This window comes from Ictidomys tridecemlineatus, chromosome 6, assembly GCF_052094955.1.
Source record: "Ictidomys tridecemlineatus isolate mIctTri1 chromosome 6, mIctTri1.hap1, whole genome shotgun sequence".
NCBI classification, from domain to species: domain Eukaryota; kingdom Metazoa; phylum Chordata; class Mammalia; order Rodentia; family Sciuridae; genus Ictidomys; species Ictidomys tridecemlineatus.
Genome location: NC_135482.1, coordinates 82,307,503 through 82,327,766, shown reverse-complemented (window position 1 = coordinate 82,327,766; position 20,264 = coordinate 82,307,503). Strand labels below are relative to the sequence as shown.

The 20,264-nt window shown below is 32.4% G+C and overlaps 1 protein-coding gene and 1 pseudogene across 7 annotated transcripts in view; one reads left to right on the top strand and one right to left on the bottom strand.

Annotated features, from left to right (window-relative positions):
* Ints13 (integrator complex subunit 13) overlaps nt 1–20,264 on the bottom strand; it is a 29,105-nt gene that overhangs the window by 8,156 nt on the left and 685 nt on the right. For 2 of the 7 annotated variants that reach the window (XM_078015027.1, XM_078015026.1), the window contains exons 2-12: nt 19,142–19,373; nt 16,834–16,908; nt 10,991–11,193; nt 10,511–10,591; nt 8,429–8,519; nt 6,755–6,883; nt 6,610–6,633; nt 5,044–5,128; nt 2,344–2,433; nt 2,059–2,166; nt 983–1,161 (exon numbers count right to left, since the gene is read on the bottom strand). In XM_078015027.1, coding sequence (XP_077871153.1) covers nt 983–1,161; nt 2,059–2,166; nt 2,344–2,433; nt 5,044–5,128; nt 6,610–6,633; nt 6,755–6,883; nt 8,429–8,519; nt 10,511–10,591; nt 10,991–11,193; nt 16,834–16,908; nt 19,142–19,366 — 1,290 coding nt within the window. In that variant the 5' untranslated portion in view covers nt 19,367–19,373. The remainder of the gene's footprint in view (nt 1–982; nt 1,162–2,058; nt 2,167–2,343; nt 2,434–5,043; nt 5,129–6,609; nt 6,634–6,754; nt 6,884–8,428; nt 8,520–10,510; nt 10,592–10,990; nt 11,194–16,833; nt 16,909–19,141; nt 19,374–20,264) is intronic. The other 5 variants (XM_078015028.1, XM_078015032.1, XM_078015033.1 and 2 more) reach the window with 5 other exon arrangements.
* Nucleotides 14,764–15,316, top strand: LOC101973252 (large ribosomal subunit protein eL15 pseudogene; annotated as a pseudogene).

The following is a 20,264-nucleotide window of genomic DNA, read 5'->3' as shown; positions in this document are numbered from 1 at the left end:
AATAGTCATTTTCCCTGATGTCTTCTCTCCTGTGATTTGCAACAAAGCACTTTTTCTAACAGCTGTCCCCTCACCTCACTTTTTTCAAACTTGAAACCTATCAGCCTTCATACAAGGGAAATGAAGAAAGCCTCAAAATGCATAATATATTCATGCTGTTTTTTCCCTTTTTAAAAACCCGGGAACATTCATTTTATTTCACTCCTATAATTTAACTCTTTTCTATTATATAAAAGAATGAGTTATTTACATTAGAAGACCAATTTGCTTCCTTAAAAACAGCCTTAACATAATATTACAATGTTAACAGTGGATATTGCTAAATGATGGAATTGTAGGTAATTTACAGGTTTTTGCTTTTGTTTTTAGATGTCTGCATGCTCTATATTTTCCACAATGAATACTGATGAGCATTCTTTTTAGTTGAAAAAAAAAAAAAAGAAAAGGCCTACTAAAACAATTACTTTAAGTACATACACTCTGGTTTATAAAGTATATTTGTATACATAAATCATATTTAATTCTTATAACTACCTCGAAAAGCAGACAGCCATGAAATATCAAATATGAAAATGGGAGGAAGAATGAAAAATATCAGAATCAAAACCACAGAAATTCTAGCAAAAATACTATTTCTTTGTATGCTCTTCCTGATAAGAAAAAAAAAATAATGTTACTTCAAAGTGGTAGCAATACAAAGACTCAAAAAAGTTTTTGCTTACCATTTAAATTACTAGAAATTAAATTTTATAATTCCAATGTGTTAGTATAATCCAAATACTTCCATATACAATCCAGATACTTCTCACTGAATATACAATAATGGAAGACTACATAGTGATAAGTAGATCTTTTGATCAAGTATTAAAAGAAGTTCAACTATTTAACAATCAACTTCTTCCAAACTCTTTCTTTTATAGGAACTCAATAACTACTTGCTAATTGATATTAGACTCAAACATAACATTTATTAAATTCTTACTGTAATCCGGTAGTCTGTAACTCTTCCTCCACATCCCTCGCTAATTGAAGGTGGATCCTCTAGAATGGATCGAGAACTGCTAAGGACATGCAAAAAAATCTCTCCTCCATGGCTACTAAGCATATGACTAATGACTTTGGAACCCGACTTTCGTGGTTGTTCCAACAAAACAGAACGACCTGTCAAAAGCAAGAATCCTATCAGTAATAAAATTCAAACAGATTTATTTATTCCCTTGAGATCTATGTCTAGATTTTTTTCATTTTATTTACTGATTCCCATATTTTAACCAGCACTGCTAACTTAGTATATTTCAATAATTAAAAATCTGAATTCTAGCAATAGCTTATTTTCAGATACTCCAAACTTACACAGAAATTTGGACAGTTTTCCAAAACACGTATAATGGTTTCTAATACAACCAATTTCAAGTTCACATATAATTTTTCTCCTGGACATTTAAGAAGAAAAGTAAGAAAACTGCTGGATAATCCTCAGATTACTAATGCTACAAGATATGTGGGGAGAAGACCCAGTCTCAATTTACCTTTTATAATAACTCCTTATCAGTTCTATTATCATAAATACTTCCTACTTCACATGTCCAAATATTATTAAATCTGATTTTACACAGGGTGATAATTAAAATTGTGCTTAACATAGCAATGAGATAGGCTTTATGATAAGGACAGACTGACTTCTTAGTTCAATGATTCCAAAACCTAGCTGATCATATGAAGAGCTTTTAAAACTTAGACTTATAAAAATGGTCTATATTATTCTAGATTCTAAAAAAGAAAATAAAGACTCCAAAGTCCAAATTTTTAAAAATAAAAATACTTAAAAATATGTTAAATAAAACTCACTTAGACACAATAAATATGAAATTTATAAAATCATCTTATTTTTTAAACCTTAGTGAACCTGTTAAAGGCCATTTCAGATTTTTAAGTTTAGAACAGTTTTGGCAAATACATAGTTAGATTATGTTGAAACAAATACCTTTCCAGAATTTATATTACTAATGATTTCACTTATAATAATCTCAGTCAAAACCATTAAAGGATGAGAGTTACCATTTAGAAGAAAATTAGTAAGGCAGGAAGAAGGTCTACTATTTACATCTACTGGTGAAATTCGATAAGCTCCAGTACAATAGTGTAATTCTGAAATAGAAGAAAACACTGATTTGAAAGAATATAAAGAAATATTCATTTCTACAATTTAAAAAAAAACTTGCTTTTTGAGTCCCTAAACCAATACAAATCAAAAATTCAAGAAGAAATTAACCAATCTTTGTATAATATTTGAGCAATCATTTGATTTGTTCTTTTCTCTTTCAATTGTTTTTAAATACCTACCAATGTTATTTGTCCTTGGTGTGCACCACTTTAAAGTTATCGTTTCTTTAAACGGGCCTTCTCTACTGCTGCCACCTAAGTGGGTATCACCTTTAAAAATTTGTCAAGAAACATTAGTATTACTAAATAGGTCGTAAACTTTAAATTAATTGTTTGAACAAGATTTCAAAATGAGTTTAAGCTCTATGAGATGCATACTTCTGAAAAAAAAACATTATTTTTATAAAGTCCCCTAGAAAAATGCCAAGCAGAATATGGATATTACCTACAATTAAAGGTAATATGTAATTTCCCTCCAACTTTTCATTAATTAAACATTTCAGGTTAGTACACTGAATGTCATTGGCAAAAATTTCAAGAATCTACAATAATTCCTCCTTACCCACATCCTTACATGACAAAATAACGTAGTTAAATACTCAAAGGCTTAAGGAACCTAAAATGCACAACTAATTTTACCAAATCCTTATAAGTTTATTAAAGAGAAACACAGCCAAGGGATCTATGAAGTTGAACTTTGAACAGGATACATTTACATTATTAGTGCTTGTAATAGAGAGATTTGACCTATTCTGAAACACAAGGGAGAGGTTGCTTGACTTCCTTGACTGGTATGAGTTCTAAGAAGATGAATAGAAATTAAAAGAAATGGAGAGAAAAAAGCATGAAGATTATCAGGTCTGCACAGATGAAACAGAGAGGAGTATGTTTTGAGATAGAAAGGCAGAGAGGCCAGACAATGCAGAGCTTTGCAGGACATTAAAATAGTTTTGTCTTTGTCCCAAGGGCAACAGAAAAGCACTGGAGGGTTTTAAGCTAATGGGAACATGATCAGAATTAGCATTATGAAAATTCATCTTACTGGAGGGTGAAAACTGTATATAGACAGACCTTTTAGGAGACTGCTATTGAAATGTTGGGCAAGAAAACAATAGACTTCATTAGAGAAACAGTAATGGTTGCAGAGATGCAGATGTGAAAATACTGAAGATATTTAGTAGATGAAATCAAGAAAATGTGATAATGAGGCTGAACATGGTGGCACACACCTATAATCCCAGGGAGGTTAAGGCAGGAGGATTGCAAATTCAAGGTCAACCTCAGCAACTAAGTGAGGCTCTAAAAAACTTGGTGAGAGTCTGTCTCAAAGTTAAAATAAATAAACAAATAAAAAGGGCAGGTAAGGACTGGGGATGTGGCTCAGGGGTTAGGCACCCCTGGGTTCAATCCCTAGAACAAAAAAGAAAAGAAAATGTGGTGATGAATTAGATATGAAGAATGACCAGTATCTCAAAGATGATTCTGAGATTTATGCCTTATACAACTACAAAGATGACAGGGCCATCCACTGTAAGAGAGAACATTAGAAGACCAGTTCAGGAAGCAAAGCTCATTAATTGTTCTGAGCATGCTGAGTTTTCAATGGCTGAGAGACAACTATAAGATACAATTTCAAGGTAGAATACACAGATGTGGAGCATAGTAGACACACATGGGCTAAACTGGAAGCCTACAATCACCAAGTTCCAGCTCTGTTGTCACCTCCTTGGTACAGCTTAACTAACTCTCAGAGATATAATCAGCAGCCTCCTCTGTATTCCCACAGTGCTCTAATTCCATTGCTACATTACACATGGTGTCTACATGTTAACACGTACAACTACAAGTTAAGCTAACAACTATTCCAGAGAAATATTTTGTACTATCAACATTTTAACATTTAAATTATACTTTACATATTTTTTCTAAGTTTTAAAAATAAATAATCTAAAAACTGACATCACCTTACAGGTTCTTAGCAATTTCCACAAATTATATTTTTAAAAAAAGTTTTCTACATTCCTTTGTTAAACACTGTTACATTCACATAATTTTTTTTTTCCTTTCTGTTAGCCACTCACTAGATGAACTCCAAGATTGCTTAGACATGAACAAATGATACAACTGGCTCATGATCATACTTCAGAATAGTTACAAACAAGATCAAAGTCAACCATTTAATTCTCTAATAGCACAATCTACATAAAAAATATTCTACAGATTCAACCAAATGTCAAAGCCTAAAAGCTTTTAAAATGACCTTCAAATCTTAAAATTTCATTGAATTTAAGAACTGGCTGGAATATTGCACTTCATCTAATCCAGCATCTTTAATTTATAAGTATGCAAACTGAAGTCTAGAAATATATGAGACCTGCCAATTGATGGCAAAACTTTAACTAAAGTTCTTATGTCCTAACGCCAGTCTTCTCCCTTAAACCATACTAATATAGTTACAGAAACCAAAGATTTGGAGATGAGACTTAATGAATCAAAGAAATTTTTAAGAGGAAAAAAACTAATTTAAATTTCAAAATTTTTATCTAGGCAAGCTGTAGGTCTAACATTCCTTTAGGTCTGCTCTTGCCCTTTCTCTTTGTTAAGGCCACTTGCCTACAGGAAAAAAAATGACAAATACCATTTGAAAAAACTTGTGCATTTGAGAAAGGCATGGTGATCTTTCTGAATATTTGCTCAGTTAGCCTACTGTTTCCCATCTAACACAACATTAGTATGGCCATTAATAAATAATACTGTCATATAAGTTTAGAGAGATAAATTAAAGCCATTCATGTTTGTTTACTGAAGAACTTCTTAGAGGTGTTTAGTATGCTTTCATATGTCAGATCTTACAAAATAATACTTTAAAATTTCTCTTACCACTTTTCAGGAAATCTACATGTGCATCTTTGTGATGAAGTAGTTCCACATCATAATTGGCAGATGTGTTAGCATGTTGTTCTTCCTGTAGGCAAAATTTAAAACATTTAAAATGATTTGGTTTTGCTTTCTAAATAAGGAAATTATTTATTTTGCTTTTTGTTTAAAATGAGGCCAAATATATTCAACCATAATTTGCTAAAATAATGGGATAGTCTACTCAGTAATTAAACTATTTAAAGATGCAATAATTTTCAACAGCGTTATGAACTTTATTTAGAATCTACTGGCTAGGGCTGGAAATGTGGCTCAAGGATAGAGTGTTTGCCTGGAACATGTGAAGCCCTGGGGTTGTTCCCAGCACCACATACACAAAAATAAATAAGTAAAATAAACAAGAAGAAAAAACCCCACTGGCTACACATAGATATTGAAGAATTTAATGATTATTTTATGTCAGAATTAACATAGATGACTAATCTAGAAATTTAAAACACTTTTTATTCCAAATGTATTCTTGTTAATGCTTTTTTTATCCAAATATAATGTAATTGAAATAATTTACATAAAGTGAAAATGAAATAGTGTTGAAAAGAGCAAACAGCATCTTTAAATACCTGCAGTGAATTAGTGTAAACACCAATTACATAAAATAGCAAATACAAACTATAAACAAGTTTAGCAACTTGCTTTCATAGTAAATAGGAATTTTAACATTATCTATTTACCAAAAAATGAGAAAGATTGAAGAGAGAATCACACACAGTAGCATACTAATGTCAAATTCAACAAGCAAGTCATCTGTTATCCTTATAGTATTATTCTTATAAAATTACACATATTAAAATAAACCTATTACATTATATTACTTGTTAATTGCTTCTGCATCCAAAAAGTTCTAAAAGATAAGATTAAAATTTCTGGAGAAGAATCAAGCCATGGAATAAGGAAATTAAAAATGAAAGTATTATACTCATGCAATTTAGTGTTTATGATGTCATGGCAAAAAACCTGAAACTGGATTATACACAAGACAATTTGAACTTTCAGGTATAGTGATCACTTTATATTTTAAAAATAATCAATACAATTCAATTCTACTCAGTAACAATGCTTCTAAAGCTTCTATTGGTCAGGTATTGTCTTGGTCTTATATGACATAATAACATAATGAAAATCACAGTAATAGAGTCCTAAGAAAATCCATTAGTAAAATTATAGGACTTATGGATATCTACAGTTTTACAGTTTTTCAGTAGTAAACTAATTGAAAGCTATGGGCTATTTTTTCCTAATTAGACCTATTATCTATAAATATCTTTATGCTGGGTGGGCAAGAATACAAACACAGAAAAAGGATCCACTAGAAAACACAAAGTAAGTAAAATCTAATATTACAGCTGTCAGGAAAAGAATCACAGAAAAACAATTTAAAATACCAATTATATTTTAATGAAAATAATGAAAACATAATTTTTTTAAATTTCATATAACATGTTATTAGAAATAAAAAATATAGCACTTTATTCTGTGATCCTTTCTTGATGCTTTTCAATATTTACTAACCTGGTCAAAGACACTGAATGTGGGCTAGTAAAACAGAAAATATGATATGGAGAGAAAAAGTAAATGTTCGATTAAAATAAATAATACATATCAAAGACGTATTTAAAAAGCAGTTTTCAAATTTAGCAAAAAAAAGAACGCCTACCTTCATTGGAATATTTGTAATAGTAGTTGAAGCCAAGTCAAAATGTTGCTGTACTAAAATATTCAGTTTAGTAGCAAGATGCCGTCCTGCACGAACACTATGAACTTCACTAGTTAAAACTGGGGACAACTACAGAAAAATATGCAAGAAAAATAACCCACAAAACATTAATTCATTGTAACCTAGTATATTATAATACAAAAAAAAAATAAGTACTTTTACTTTTAGAACTTGGGGGAAGGGGAAAAGCCCACAAATTAACCATGACAGTTATTTAGCAAAATTTTCATATATTCATTCAACACATATTAATCAGAGTTTACTACATTATAAATCAAGAACTGTGTAAGTCACTGGACAATACAATGGTGAACAGTCTCCACCTTCCTAAAATTAGAGTGAAATAATTTTTTATTTAAATATATTTTTAATTTGTATTTTTACTTCTATTCATCTAAGCATAAAATGAATTTGAAGTGACTCACAGAAATACTACAGAAAAAAATAATTCATTTTGTTGTGAAGACAAAATTCTGCAGATAAAACTTAAAGAATATAGGAATCACCATGAACATCTCATTTTGTTGCCAATAAATGAGATAAGGCAATCAAAAGGTATAAGATAAAAAAAAAACACTCATTCCAGGGCAATAATATTTATTATAAATTATTTATTTTAGTTATTATAAAATAAAACTAACATATTGCCATATTATTACAAGAGGCAGAACAAAGTTAATAAAAAATGATAGAGATAATGACTTAAAAATACCACTTAACTATAAAACAGACTACAGCAATACCAGCATAATTATATTAAAAATTGCAAAATAAAAATTCCAGAATATAAGGACATATACTTTTTATAGGTGGGGGGTAGTACTAGAGATTAAACTCAGGGACACTTGGCTACTGAGCCACTCCCCAGCCTTATTTTATATTTTATTTAGAAACAGGGTTTCACTGAGTTGCTTAATGCCTCGCTTTTGCTAAGGCTGGCTTTGAACTTGCAATCCTCCTGCCTCAGACTCCTTAGCTGCTGGGATTACAGGCGTGTGCCACCATGCCTAGCAAGGACATACAATTTTAATTTAACTACATAAATAGATTTGTATTTCTAAACATAGACCACTGATGGAAAATAATCTGACATGAATTCATTTAACAATTAACATAATTATCTTTTCCTTTGAGATTTTCAAATTTAGTTAAAACGAAAAAGTAAAGGTTGAGAATTAAGTTCCCCCCACCACTGCCTAATATGTAACATTAGTTTCTTTATCAACAGAGTGCATTTTTATTAAGAAAAAAGAAAGTATATTGTTTTTCTAATGAAGAAAAGATTTTCATACAGTAAAAATGGCTACTAATAACTGAAATTTATTGAAGCACTTAGGAAGAATATAAATTGTGTATGGTTTGGCAACACATTTTATTGAAATAAACAAATGTCAATAGGCAAGCAAAATAGAAAATACTTTTTTTTTCCAGAAAATACTTTAAAAACTATAATTTTAACAACCTAAACATTTGTCTTACAGGTTTTGCTTTGAAAAATTTAAATATTTTCTTTTCAGTAAATATTGATATTGTGATCACTTCAATGCTAACCTTTCTCAGCATTCATTAATAAGAACTCACAGTGATCTTTTCTTCTGAAACTTTTATACCTACCTCTTTTTTAGGACGATCAGATACAAGGCTGTCTTCACCAACTGGGTAGGTGTGGATCAAGACCAACTCACATTTTTGAATCTGCATGAGACTTAAAGAGAAACTTTTCACTTAAAATATAAGAATATATATTATGTAAAGCATTTGGGTAGGTAAACTACTACAACTTTACTACACTAAAACAATATATTGCTACAACCAGATACTACTGTTAACACAAATGCTAAGTATTTAGAAAGATAGTGTATAACTGCTGTATTTGAACACAATGGTTTTATCAATTTTAAGTACAAAAATAATTTTCTTTTTGAAGGATTAAAAAAATACAGAATTCTTATAATTATCAAAGAGAAAATGAATACACTATATATTAATTTCCCTTGTACTAATAATTTCTCTTAAGAGTAAAATCAGGAAGAGTTGATTATTTCCAAGAACACAGATTAGTAATGCTAAGAACATCCCCCAACTTTATACTGAAATTTTGAGACTCACAGAAAAGTATAATCTTCAATGAACACTCCTATATCTTACATTCTATTACATGCATTTACTATTAGCTATATTTTCTACCTAAAATTTTATTAAACCATTTGTAATTAAGTTGCAAAGGACCCTCCTAAATACTTGAGCATGCTTCTCCTAGTAAAAATAATCCTACAACAATAATACCACTAACCTAAGAAAATGTAATCACTCAATCCAAATTATAATTCACATTATAATTCACATTAAATATGTCCTTACTAACTGTAATGTAACAAGAAATCTGTATTTGGTCTCTGCCCTGGAGTTCCTAGAACAGTGTTCTTAAAACCTGTATAAATTCTTAAGACAACTGGGTTGTACTAACGATCTATTACTCTAGTATTTGATCTTTTTTTTTTTCTTTTTGTATTTGATCTTTGATCTCAGTTTTCAACAAAAAGTTCTTAATTCCCTTGGAATTTCCTGGGTGATAGGAGTATTTTTTGTGCTAAGGAGGAAATTCGTGGTGGGCTCTTTGATAGCTCCTGGATGGTAAAGCTATCACCAGAAAGACCAAGCTATAATTAGAAGTTTAAGAGCTTTCAGCCCTACCCTACCATCCTCCAGGAAGGAAAGAATCATCAGAGAGCAAGAAATCAATCATGCCTATGTAAAGCCTCCATAAAATTCCCTGAAGCACAAGATTTAGAGAGATTTTGTGTTGGTAAACATTTCCACATGCTGAAAAGGCAGTACACCCCAATTCCATAGGGACAAGAGCTCCTGTACTTAGGACTCTTCCTCCTATGTACCTCTTTACCTGGCTGCTTGTCTGTAGTCATTATAATATCCTTTATAATGGGGTATCATAAAAGTGTCCCTCTATTCTATAAGCCACCATAGCAAACTATCAGACATAAGGAGGGAGTCAGGGAACCCCTCATTTCTACCCAAATTGGACAGACAGGTGAAAATCTAGGGATTTACTACTTGAGACTGATGTCTGACAGTGTGTAGGGTGGGGGACAATCTTGTGGCATATATCTTAATCTGCAGGGTCTGGCAAAAACTCTAGTCAGTTAAGCATCATATCTGAACTGCAGGACACCTAACTGGTATCTAGAGAGTTGGGGATTTTGTTGATGTGGGGAAAAAACCCAATACATTTGATTACTCATGGTATGGACATAGAGAGGAAAAAAAGTGTTTTCCTTTTCAATAGCATTTTTCTTTTTTAAAAATTCACACAATGCAATGAGTTGTTAGGTTTTGATTTGGTACATACTGAGTATGCTACCTACAATTTGCACATTTTACAAACACTTAATAGACTATGAGAATGAGCCATCAAAACAAATAGGCATTAGAAATTTAAGTGCTATTTTATCCTTCTGATTACATTTCCTGTGAGAAAAGTAAATTTCTTAGGTGCAAGACAAAATGGGAAGAAAAGCCTCTACATTCTTAGTAGTCAATACTTTTAGACTAATTTGTTGAGTTAGGACAGAATTCAAGGGAATACTAAAAATCACATTAAAATTCTTGGAAATAACTATAATAAAATGCATATAAGATGAAGTTGAAGACATTTATTTCTTTACGGATCATACTCACTGATCTGAATTTGCAGCAAGCTTGTTATGTTCATGAATGGTTTCCTGGACACAGTCTTCAAGCATTCGCACATGACTATCACTGTGACATAAAAAAGATATAGAAAGCTTAGATAAATAAATAGTTAAAAAAAATTGAAAATACTATTAAGATAAAAAATATCTACTATTATTAACCTGCATTATCTTGTATAAACACTTAAAATTACTTTAATAAGGATTGTCTTTAGTGTGTTCATTCACAATACCAAACAACTATCTGAAAAACTAGTGATAAAAAAAATAATAATCAAATCAATTTACATGACAACACAGTTTTCACAGAGATGAGTCTTCATTTAGAATTGCATAAATGCAGCATTAATTTTAAAGGGGAAAAAAATTAAAAATCCACTTGCAATGTGTTTAAGTGTTTATATGTAAACCATAATAGGAATGACAATTCCCTCAGTGAAAGGATTATTATGATTAATATCCACACCTTTTTGCATTAGTAATGCAGATTATTCGTCCTCTATTTCCAACACGTTCTGCATTCTCCATGAGTAAAGTACGAGCCTCATGTTGATATTCAGTAATTTTGCAAAGCGTTTCCACTGCTGCAACAAGACCATGCAGAATACTGCAGCATTCTGGATCTGCCCGAGGATTAGGAGGCCCAACAGCAGCTAATGCTGCCATTAGCTAAGCAAAAGGAAAAACAATTAGGTTGACAAAAGTAGTAACAAGTCAGACAAAACACTCACAAGAAAACTACACACCAATGTATTTTTAAAATATAGACATAGACATCCTTAATAAAATACTAGCAAACCAAATCCATTTGCACACAAATTATTATATACCATGATCAAGTAGTATTTATTTCAGAAACACAAAGTTGATTTAATATCCAAAATCAATTAATGTAAGACACTGTATAAATTGACTAAGAAACAAAAATCACATGATAATCTCCATAAACAGAAAAAATATCATTTCACAAAATTCAAGACCCTTTCGTGAATAAAACAAAACAAAATGACAACAACAACCAACGAAACAAACAAAAATATAGTGTAGGAATAGAAAGGGAACTTCCTGAAAGAGAAGAGCGCCTATGAAAAATCCACAGATAACATCTTACTTAATGGTAAAAGACTGGATATGTTTTTCCTAATGGAACTTACGAATAAGGATGTCCACTCTCACAACCTTTATATATACACATAAGTTATTTTTAAACTTCATGAGAATTGCTTACTCATAAAAGGTATCCAAAAAAGAAAAGTTACTGTTTATAAAAATATCATATAAAGTCCCTGTTACATAGGAAAAACTCAATAAAAAATCCTAATTCCTTAGAAGTCAGAGACATATGAACTGACACTCTGGCTCTGCCATTTAATCTCTTATAGATTTTTCTCTAGTCTGACAATAAAACCTATAATAAAACGTCTCCCACATTAATGTAGTATTTTTAAACTTTAACCAGAAAAAAAAAAAAAAACTTTAACCAACAAAAACTCCTGAAGTCTGACACCTTTTCTGTAATAAAATTTAAGCTGTATAGGATAGAGTTGTATGCTTAATGGAAAAAATTTTGGACCTACATATATATGTTAAACAACCTCTGGCTGCTGTACACCTCAGTCCATTCACCTGTACAAGGGAAGAGTTGAAGCAAAGGATGTTTAAGATCCATCTGGCCCAAACGTTCTGAAATCAGTCAACTTCACTTGTTACACATGACTATTCCTAATAACTAGAGAAAAACGTGACACAGATAACCAAAGCTAAACATTAAATATGCTAACACAGAGAAGACTAAACATAATTTATACAAAATGTCAATTCTCTTCTATCTTTTTTCTTTTTTTGGGGGGGTTACAGGGATTGAACTCAGGGGCACTCAACCACTAAGTCACATCCCCAGCCCTATTTTATATTTTATTTAGAGACAGGGTCTCACTGAGTTGCTTAGTGCCCCTCTATTGCTGAGGCTGGCTTTGAACTCTCAATCCTCCTACCTTAGCCTCCAGAGCTTCTGGGACTACAGGTCTGTGCCACCACCACGCCTGTTCTCTTGTATTTTAATACCAGTGATTTGCTATATTGTTGCCTTTACATCTGAAGTTTCTTACTCCATTCACAATTTAAAAGCAGTGCATGTGATAATGTACCTTCATCTCTAAAGTAGAAGTAGTGCTTCTTTTATGATTGGTCACCTATCAAATGCACACCTTCATTGCACTACAGTGGTGCAGGAAAAAACCTATATACCTCTTTGTATTCACCCACAGCTAGAAAAACTTCAAGCTTCTTCCACAGTACTTCCAAGAGATAGTACAAGAGGAATGCATGAAATCCTTAATATTATTTTTCCAAGTAATGAATGAATATTAAGAATATTCTGGTTGGGTACAGTGGCACATGCCTGTAATCCCATCTACTTTAAAGGTTGAGACAGGAGGATTATAAATTCAAGCCCAGCCTGGGCAACTTAGCAATACCTTATCTCAAAATGAAATTATAAAAGGGTTGGAAGGCTGGGATTGTGGCTCAGTGGTAAAGTGCTTGCATCATATGCATGAGATACTGCGTTTGATCCTCGGCACCACATAAAAATAAATAATTAAAATAAAGATATTGTCTCCATCTACAAAAAAAAAAAAAAGGTCTGGAGATGCAGAGCACTTGCCTAGCACATATAAACCAATCCCCAGTTCCACCAAAACAAACAAACAAAAAAACTAAACTAAAGAGATAAAAATGCAAAGCCAAGCCAATGAAATCCTACTCCTTAAGTCATTTATATCTAAAGAGTGTAAGGTTAGATATGTTTGATAATCACAAACATTATAAGGGATAAACACATTTTCTTTAAAAGTATTACACTAAAACTCACCTTTAATTAGATTATTTCTATTGAAGAGAATCCATTAACAGAAAAATTTTAGCATGACATAATTCAAAGTGTATCCAATATATCACTAATCCCTATCTCTCATGTTGTTCAATTTTACCAGTGAAGAATCTAGTAGAATAAAGTCTTCCATCCAACTAAATAATAGCAATGAACATAATCTACCAGAAACTCAATATTTTTAGACAAATAAAGTTAAGAAAACATAAACTTAATTAAGCAAGCATGAGTTATTTCTGTTCCCTCCACTATGACCACAGCAATTTTTAAAAAGTATAAACCCAAAGATGAAAGAAAAAGAAGATAACAACAAATGTCAGATAAAAAAGATATCAACAATAATACATAAAAATGAGTGAAGAAGTGGTAATAAACCTAATAGAACTGAACAAGATGAAATTTAAGTATCTACAGGGGAGAAATAGAGGCAAGATGATATGTCCTAAAGAATCTAAAAGAAGTTTGAGAACTTGAACACAATGCAGGGATGAGACAACATTTTAAGAACTATAAGTAGCTTTAAGTCAGAATAGGTAAAATTTGATTCTAGATCCTACAACCTAATCCAGGTAAGTGACTATCTCTTCCCCACTCCCACACAGAATTATACTTGTGAGTGGGCACAAAACAGAAAGGTACCAAGCATGGATACCACAAAGCACAGCATAGAACAAGGGTAAGTTGCTAGACCAGCACTGCTCAACAAAACTTTCTGTGATGCTGAAAATGTTCTCTGACTGTCCTATCTATTACAGTAACCACTATCTATGAGCACTTGAAATATGGCTAGTGCTATAAGAGAACTAAATTTTTAATTATATTAAATTTTTAAATTTAAATACACAAATGTGGCTAAATAGCTACTATATCAGTTAGCAAAGTACTAGACTCAAAACAGAAAAATTTAAATACAACCTGGATGTCTACGCACTGAATGACAGAACAAACCATCCCCTCCTGCTTCTAGAAAGCTACCTACAAAGTTTATAGAATATTAACTTTGAATAGTAGAAGATCTTCTCTGGAGACTACAAATAGTTCCAGAGAGATGATCTGTGTAACTCTGACATTTGGAAGTTCCTCAGCAAAAATAACTGTCTTAACCTCTGAAGCTTAGTCAGCAATGCCTAATCCAACATAAAGATTTTCTACTCTGCTGTTTAATGCCTTGTTTTTAAATAAGATTGCATAGACAAATGTCATCAGGCATTTAAGAAAAGCCTCAACATGAAAAGAACTCTTGAGAACACAGAGGGATCAAAGAAAAACTTAAAACACACCATAATTAATGGCTCCAGATAAAAAATATTACACCCATAGGTCTGGTGGCAGCCATCAGGTAAGACAAGATGGGCATATACAAGTACATCCAGGAGCTATGGAGGAAGAAGCAGTCAGATGTGATGCACTTTCCTCTGAGGGTCCATGGCTGGCAGTACCGCAAGCTCTCTGTGCTCCACAGGGCTCCCACCCAACCTGGCCAGATAAAATGCAGGATTCATGTGCACTGCGGTGGCCACAAATGTCCATTTCCTAAGGGTGCAACCTATGGCACGCCTGTCCATCATAGTATTAACCAGCTAAAGTTTGCTTGAAGCCTTCAGTCTGTAGTGAGTGAGATGGATGTCGCAGTGGGGCTCTGAGAGTCCTGAATTCTTACTGGGTTGGTGAAGATTCCACAAATTCTTTATTGGTTCATTCCACAAAGCTACCAGAAGAAATCCTGACACCCAGTGGATCACCAAAACAGTCCACAAGCACAGGGAGATGCATGGACTAACATCTGCAGGCCATAAGAGTTGTGGCCTTGGGAAGGGCCACAAGTTCCACCACACTATTGCTGGTTCTCACAGTACAGCTTGGAGAAGCTGCAATACTCTCCAGCTCCATCATTACCACTAACATAAGTATGATGTTCGTAAGGTTCATACCTAATAAATAATTTGGGACAGTCATGTCTGCTTAAAAGTGTTATTTGTCTGTTAAAACTAGTCTGCAGATTATTTCATGAATACTTTGTCAAATTGTGGAAGTTAAATTGCAATAATGTTTGAAGACAGTAAGTGATGGTGTATCTTGTTTCTAATTAGATAAACTTTCTGTCTTGCTTTATTTTATTAGGGAGTTATATGTCAGGGTTTAAAATACGCTGTGTGGTACAAAAGGTGTCATATTCTTTTAAAAGAGGAAAAAAAATACACCCGTAAAGTAAGAAAAAGATGATAAAAATGATATAGTTACAATGTAAGTACAAGTTATTGGAAATTTAAAAAATATAAATAACATTTCCATATGAGTCAAAAGATTCAAATAATGTAGAACCCAGAGAGAGGCTCAATGAGAAGAATAAGGAATTTAATCCCATAAATTCAAAATCCCACTAATAGGTATGCTAAAAAGACACAGAATATAGACAAGAACATTATCAAAGATACAGCACGGGGACTTTTTCTTGAACTGAAGAATATAAGCCATAGCACCATGAATGAGAAAAGACTAAGATATATTACTAAAAAATTTCAGAACATACAGTGGGAAAGATAAAATTCTAAAAGCTTCCAGAAATTATGAAGAAAAATGATATTGGACTTCTCAAGAGTATCAAGGAGGGTGTAACACAGTATAATGATGTCCTCAAATTTTTTTGAAAAATATACTTCCAATGTGGAATTTCTATGCTCAAAATATCAAAAAAAAGTAAGGTAAGTTACAGGAATTCTGGAGCCTCTACCAAAACTAAAGACTACAGAGAGAGAGAAAAATGAGACCTGAAAATTAGAGCAAGGAGGATAACTGCAGTGCAGTAAGCCCAGAAAGTGCCAGTTCAGACTGTGTTTCAAGAAGTAATTCGTAAAGGTATCAAACTGTTAAATTATCTAATACATCTATAATAAAAATACTGAGAAGTTTAAGCAAACATAGAAAAAAGGAAATAATTAATTCTAGGAATAAATAAAAATTTGCACAAATAATCATAGATATTACCTGGCATAATAGTGAATAACACTTTATGCAGACATTATAACAGAAATATGAAATTTTAAGCAAACCAATAATTCTGATATAATAATTCTGAGAAAACAGGGAAAGGCATGGGAATATAAAAAAGATAAATCCTCACTAACAATAATGATAAATAGATAAATTATAAATTATAAATTGAGACCTCAATAAGTAGGAGTAAATATATGTTGTTTAGAAATATGAAAATATATACCAGAAAAACTAGAAGTGAAAGATGTTTGGGGGTGAGAGGGTGAGTGAAATGGAAAGCTGTTTTTCTTTTAATTTAACTGGAAATTTTAAAACTATGTATAAATACAACATGGACATAAATAAATAAATAAACTTTTTAAAAAAAACTATTGCCATATTTAGATAATTTTCAAAAACAGCCACAACTTAAAACCTAACCATACCTCCTGTAAATTTTGGTCTTCTTGAGTCCAAGAATTTAAAACATGTGCTCCAGAGTCACTCACAATGAAATTCACCTAATAGATGTCAAAGAAACAATTAATATTCAACTATAATTTTACTTAACCACCATACTTTTATATAATATGCAATTTCTACCACTGGTTCATTGTTTGATTAATTCATTCATTTTATAATAACAGAATGCCTAGCTTATACCAGGTACTATTCTTAGCAGTGGGGACATGGTACTATAGGGCTGGATGAAACAATTCTGTCACAATGTGGGGGAAGTCTAGAATGGGGAATGTGATAAAGTAAGGAGCACTGCAACAAGAATACAAATTAACATGATAATTTCAGAGAGTGATAAATGCTATGAAAAACAGTTGTTAGCTACTCTAGATCAGGTTGTGAGACACAGGCTCTCTATAGAAAGTGGCTATCTAGAGAAAATTAAAATGACCAAAGGAAACCAGCCACTGAAAAAAAACAGGGATAGAGAATTCCAGGTACAGCAAACAGCAAATGCAAAAGTTGATAAGTGTGTACCCTTAGAAGAGTTTTAAAAAAATAAAGAGTAAGCAGAGTAGCAGGAAAAAAGTTCAAACTGAGAATATGACTCAGTGGTAGAGCACTTGCCTAGAATGCGAAAGGCCTTAGGTCTGCTCCCCAGCACCACAAAAAACTACCAGGTAGGATGATGATAAGGAACATATTAGAAAATATATCAAGTGACTATGTCACTTTTTGAGAGGAAGAAGAAATTTCTTTCTTTCCCCTGGATGATATGATCTTTTTTTCCCTAATATACATGAAATGGCTAGTTTCCTTCTTTAAAGAAAAGGTTTGATAATCGGTCTTTTCTCCAATGTTTATCTGACAGGAATAAATTTTATAACCACTTTATTAGATTATCTCACTTAAATCTTACAGCAAGAAAATAGGTATAATACTTACATAGGAGGAAACGAAGGCTTGGAGAGATTAAGAAATATTATCCAAGTCACACTGCTGGTTGCTAGATGCCAGGATTTGAACTGAAGCCTGTGCCTAAAATCAAGATGCTATTCTTCCCCTCATTATATATCTATACAGGATGCACAAAAATTTCAAAAGGGGACAAGCGCAAGCCTGCAGTCCCACCAGCTAGGGAGACTGGGCAGGAGGAGGATCATGAGTTCAAAGCCAGCCTAAGCAACGATGAGATGCTAAGCCATTCAGTGAGACCCTGTCTCTAAATAAATACAAAAAAAAAGGGTGGGGATGTGGTTCAGTGGTTGAATGCCCCTGAGTTCAATCCCTGGTACCCTCCCCCCCAAAAATTATAAATATATAAGGAACTTATTTTTTAACTTGAAATATATCTGAATGCATAATGTTGGACTCTCTATATTCACCTTAGCTGTGACTATGCTATCTTTGCCAGTCTAAGAATTGGCTAGGTCTCAGCCCAGGCTGCTGCAAATGAGACGGAAAGCATATCATCCACTTGTGGCTAACCAAATGACTTTCCCAAAATAAAACATCTGAGATAATAAAACCTAAAGATAACTTTCAATACTTAAAATTTCTATTAATCATTAATTTCTCTTCTTGATATAAAAAAAAATTCCATTTAGCATCATTTTTTTCTTTCTTTCCTTTTCTTTTGGTGCTGGGGATTAAACCTAGAGCTTCCCAATGAGCTACACTCTTAACCCCAACTTAGTATTTTAAGAGCATTTCTTTTTAAGTTGGGCAAATCCTAAGCAGTTTAGTATATATTCTTTAGAATGGCAAGCAGCCAGTCTGCTCAGATTCAGATTCTGGCTCTATCTCTAACTGGCTATGTGACTAGGGACAAGTTTCTTTACCTCAGTTTTTGTATGAACACCACAACTGTAATAAACAAAACTGATATACAGCTGGCAGCATACCAGCACAAGTAGAGAAACTGCTTATAGCCAATGCTCCTTCTGCTTGGGCTCCCATAATTCTCAATGGTCAGTGCTTATTCCATATTAGTTGTTACATATTAAAATTGCCTCAATACTTATGGTACCTACTTCATCTAACTGTTGTGACAATCAAAGGAGCTAATAAATATAAAGCACTTTGAAACATGTCTGGCACATGTAAGTGTTCAATAGTTACCAGCTGTTATTACTGGTTCCAATTAAATATCTATAATATATTTATCCCAAATAGCAGTTCTGTGTGCATTTTAAGTAGTAAATAAATAGTTCTAAGTCAAATCTACAACAAATTTATTTACACAGTTAAGTATATCCCCCCATATCATAAATTTTGTTTGTAATGTATACTCACCAGCTTTTTAAATGGAAATATATCATACATTATTCTACAGTACTCCATCGAAGATTCTACTGAGCAAGTCCACAATGATTTAGAGATTGGGGCCAGAGGGATGATTCCTTGGGTTCTATTCTTCACCAGCATATCAAACTCCACATGCTGTCGGCATGATTCTGCCATATAAGGGCAGTGATCCACAACAAATACTGTTTTATGAGATTCAGAAAAAATCTTCATTTTTAACCTATATGGGGAAATGTATATTAGTTAAATGGTGATATATAACATGTAATATCTTAAATTATTTCTAACTAACAGGACTTTTACACACACACACAAAAAAAATTTGGTAGGAGATATTAAAAATATGTTCAAAGAAATTTTTCCAACAAAGGAAAAGTTTAATGACAATGTTTACCAGGGTTAGGACCAGAAAGCAACTGGGTCAATTCAAATGAGACTGTCACTTTACCAAGCATAGAAAGTTACATTCCATAATTTTTTAATTTTTGCTTTTTAAAATAACTTAAAATTGACAGAAAAAAACATTTGATATATAATTGTATCTGATTCCCTTTTATTTACCAAACATGAAAAATAATAAATACTCTTCAAATACACTTTTGGTTATCCTAATTGACATTGATATATAAAAACCTCTAAGTCAGCAATTTTGAGCTTCCCTCCAAAAACAAACAAAAAAGTTTCAAGACTTCTGAAAAAGGTGAGTGGAGTGAGGGAAAACTAACAGTTAAGGAACGTGACAGCAAAAGTAAAGCCCAAAACATAATAAACAACTCCTAAGACAACTGCATATCGGGTCTTCGATTAGGATAAGGACCCCAAACTCATTCTTCTTCTTAACATTTGATAGACCACAATAATTTCCATGTAGAACAGAATAACTTGGTTGCTACAATTACACTGTTGGGGAAAAGGAACTTTTTAAACTTTTTCTTATTAAAACAGAGCATGAGATACTCTCTTACTTCACTAATAAAATACTAAATAGACAAATCCACATTCCAAAAGCACATGTTAAGCAGAGGAAAAAGTGTTCATCAAAACGAACTGTCTTTTTACGACCGCTATTTTCTTCTGTTCTCAAAACACATCTCCCCTTCATGCAAAACTC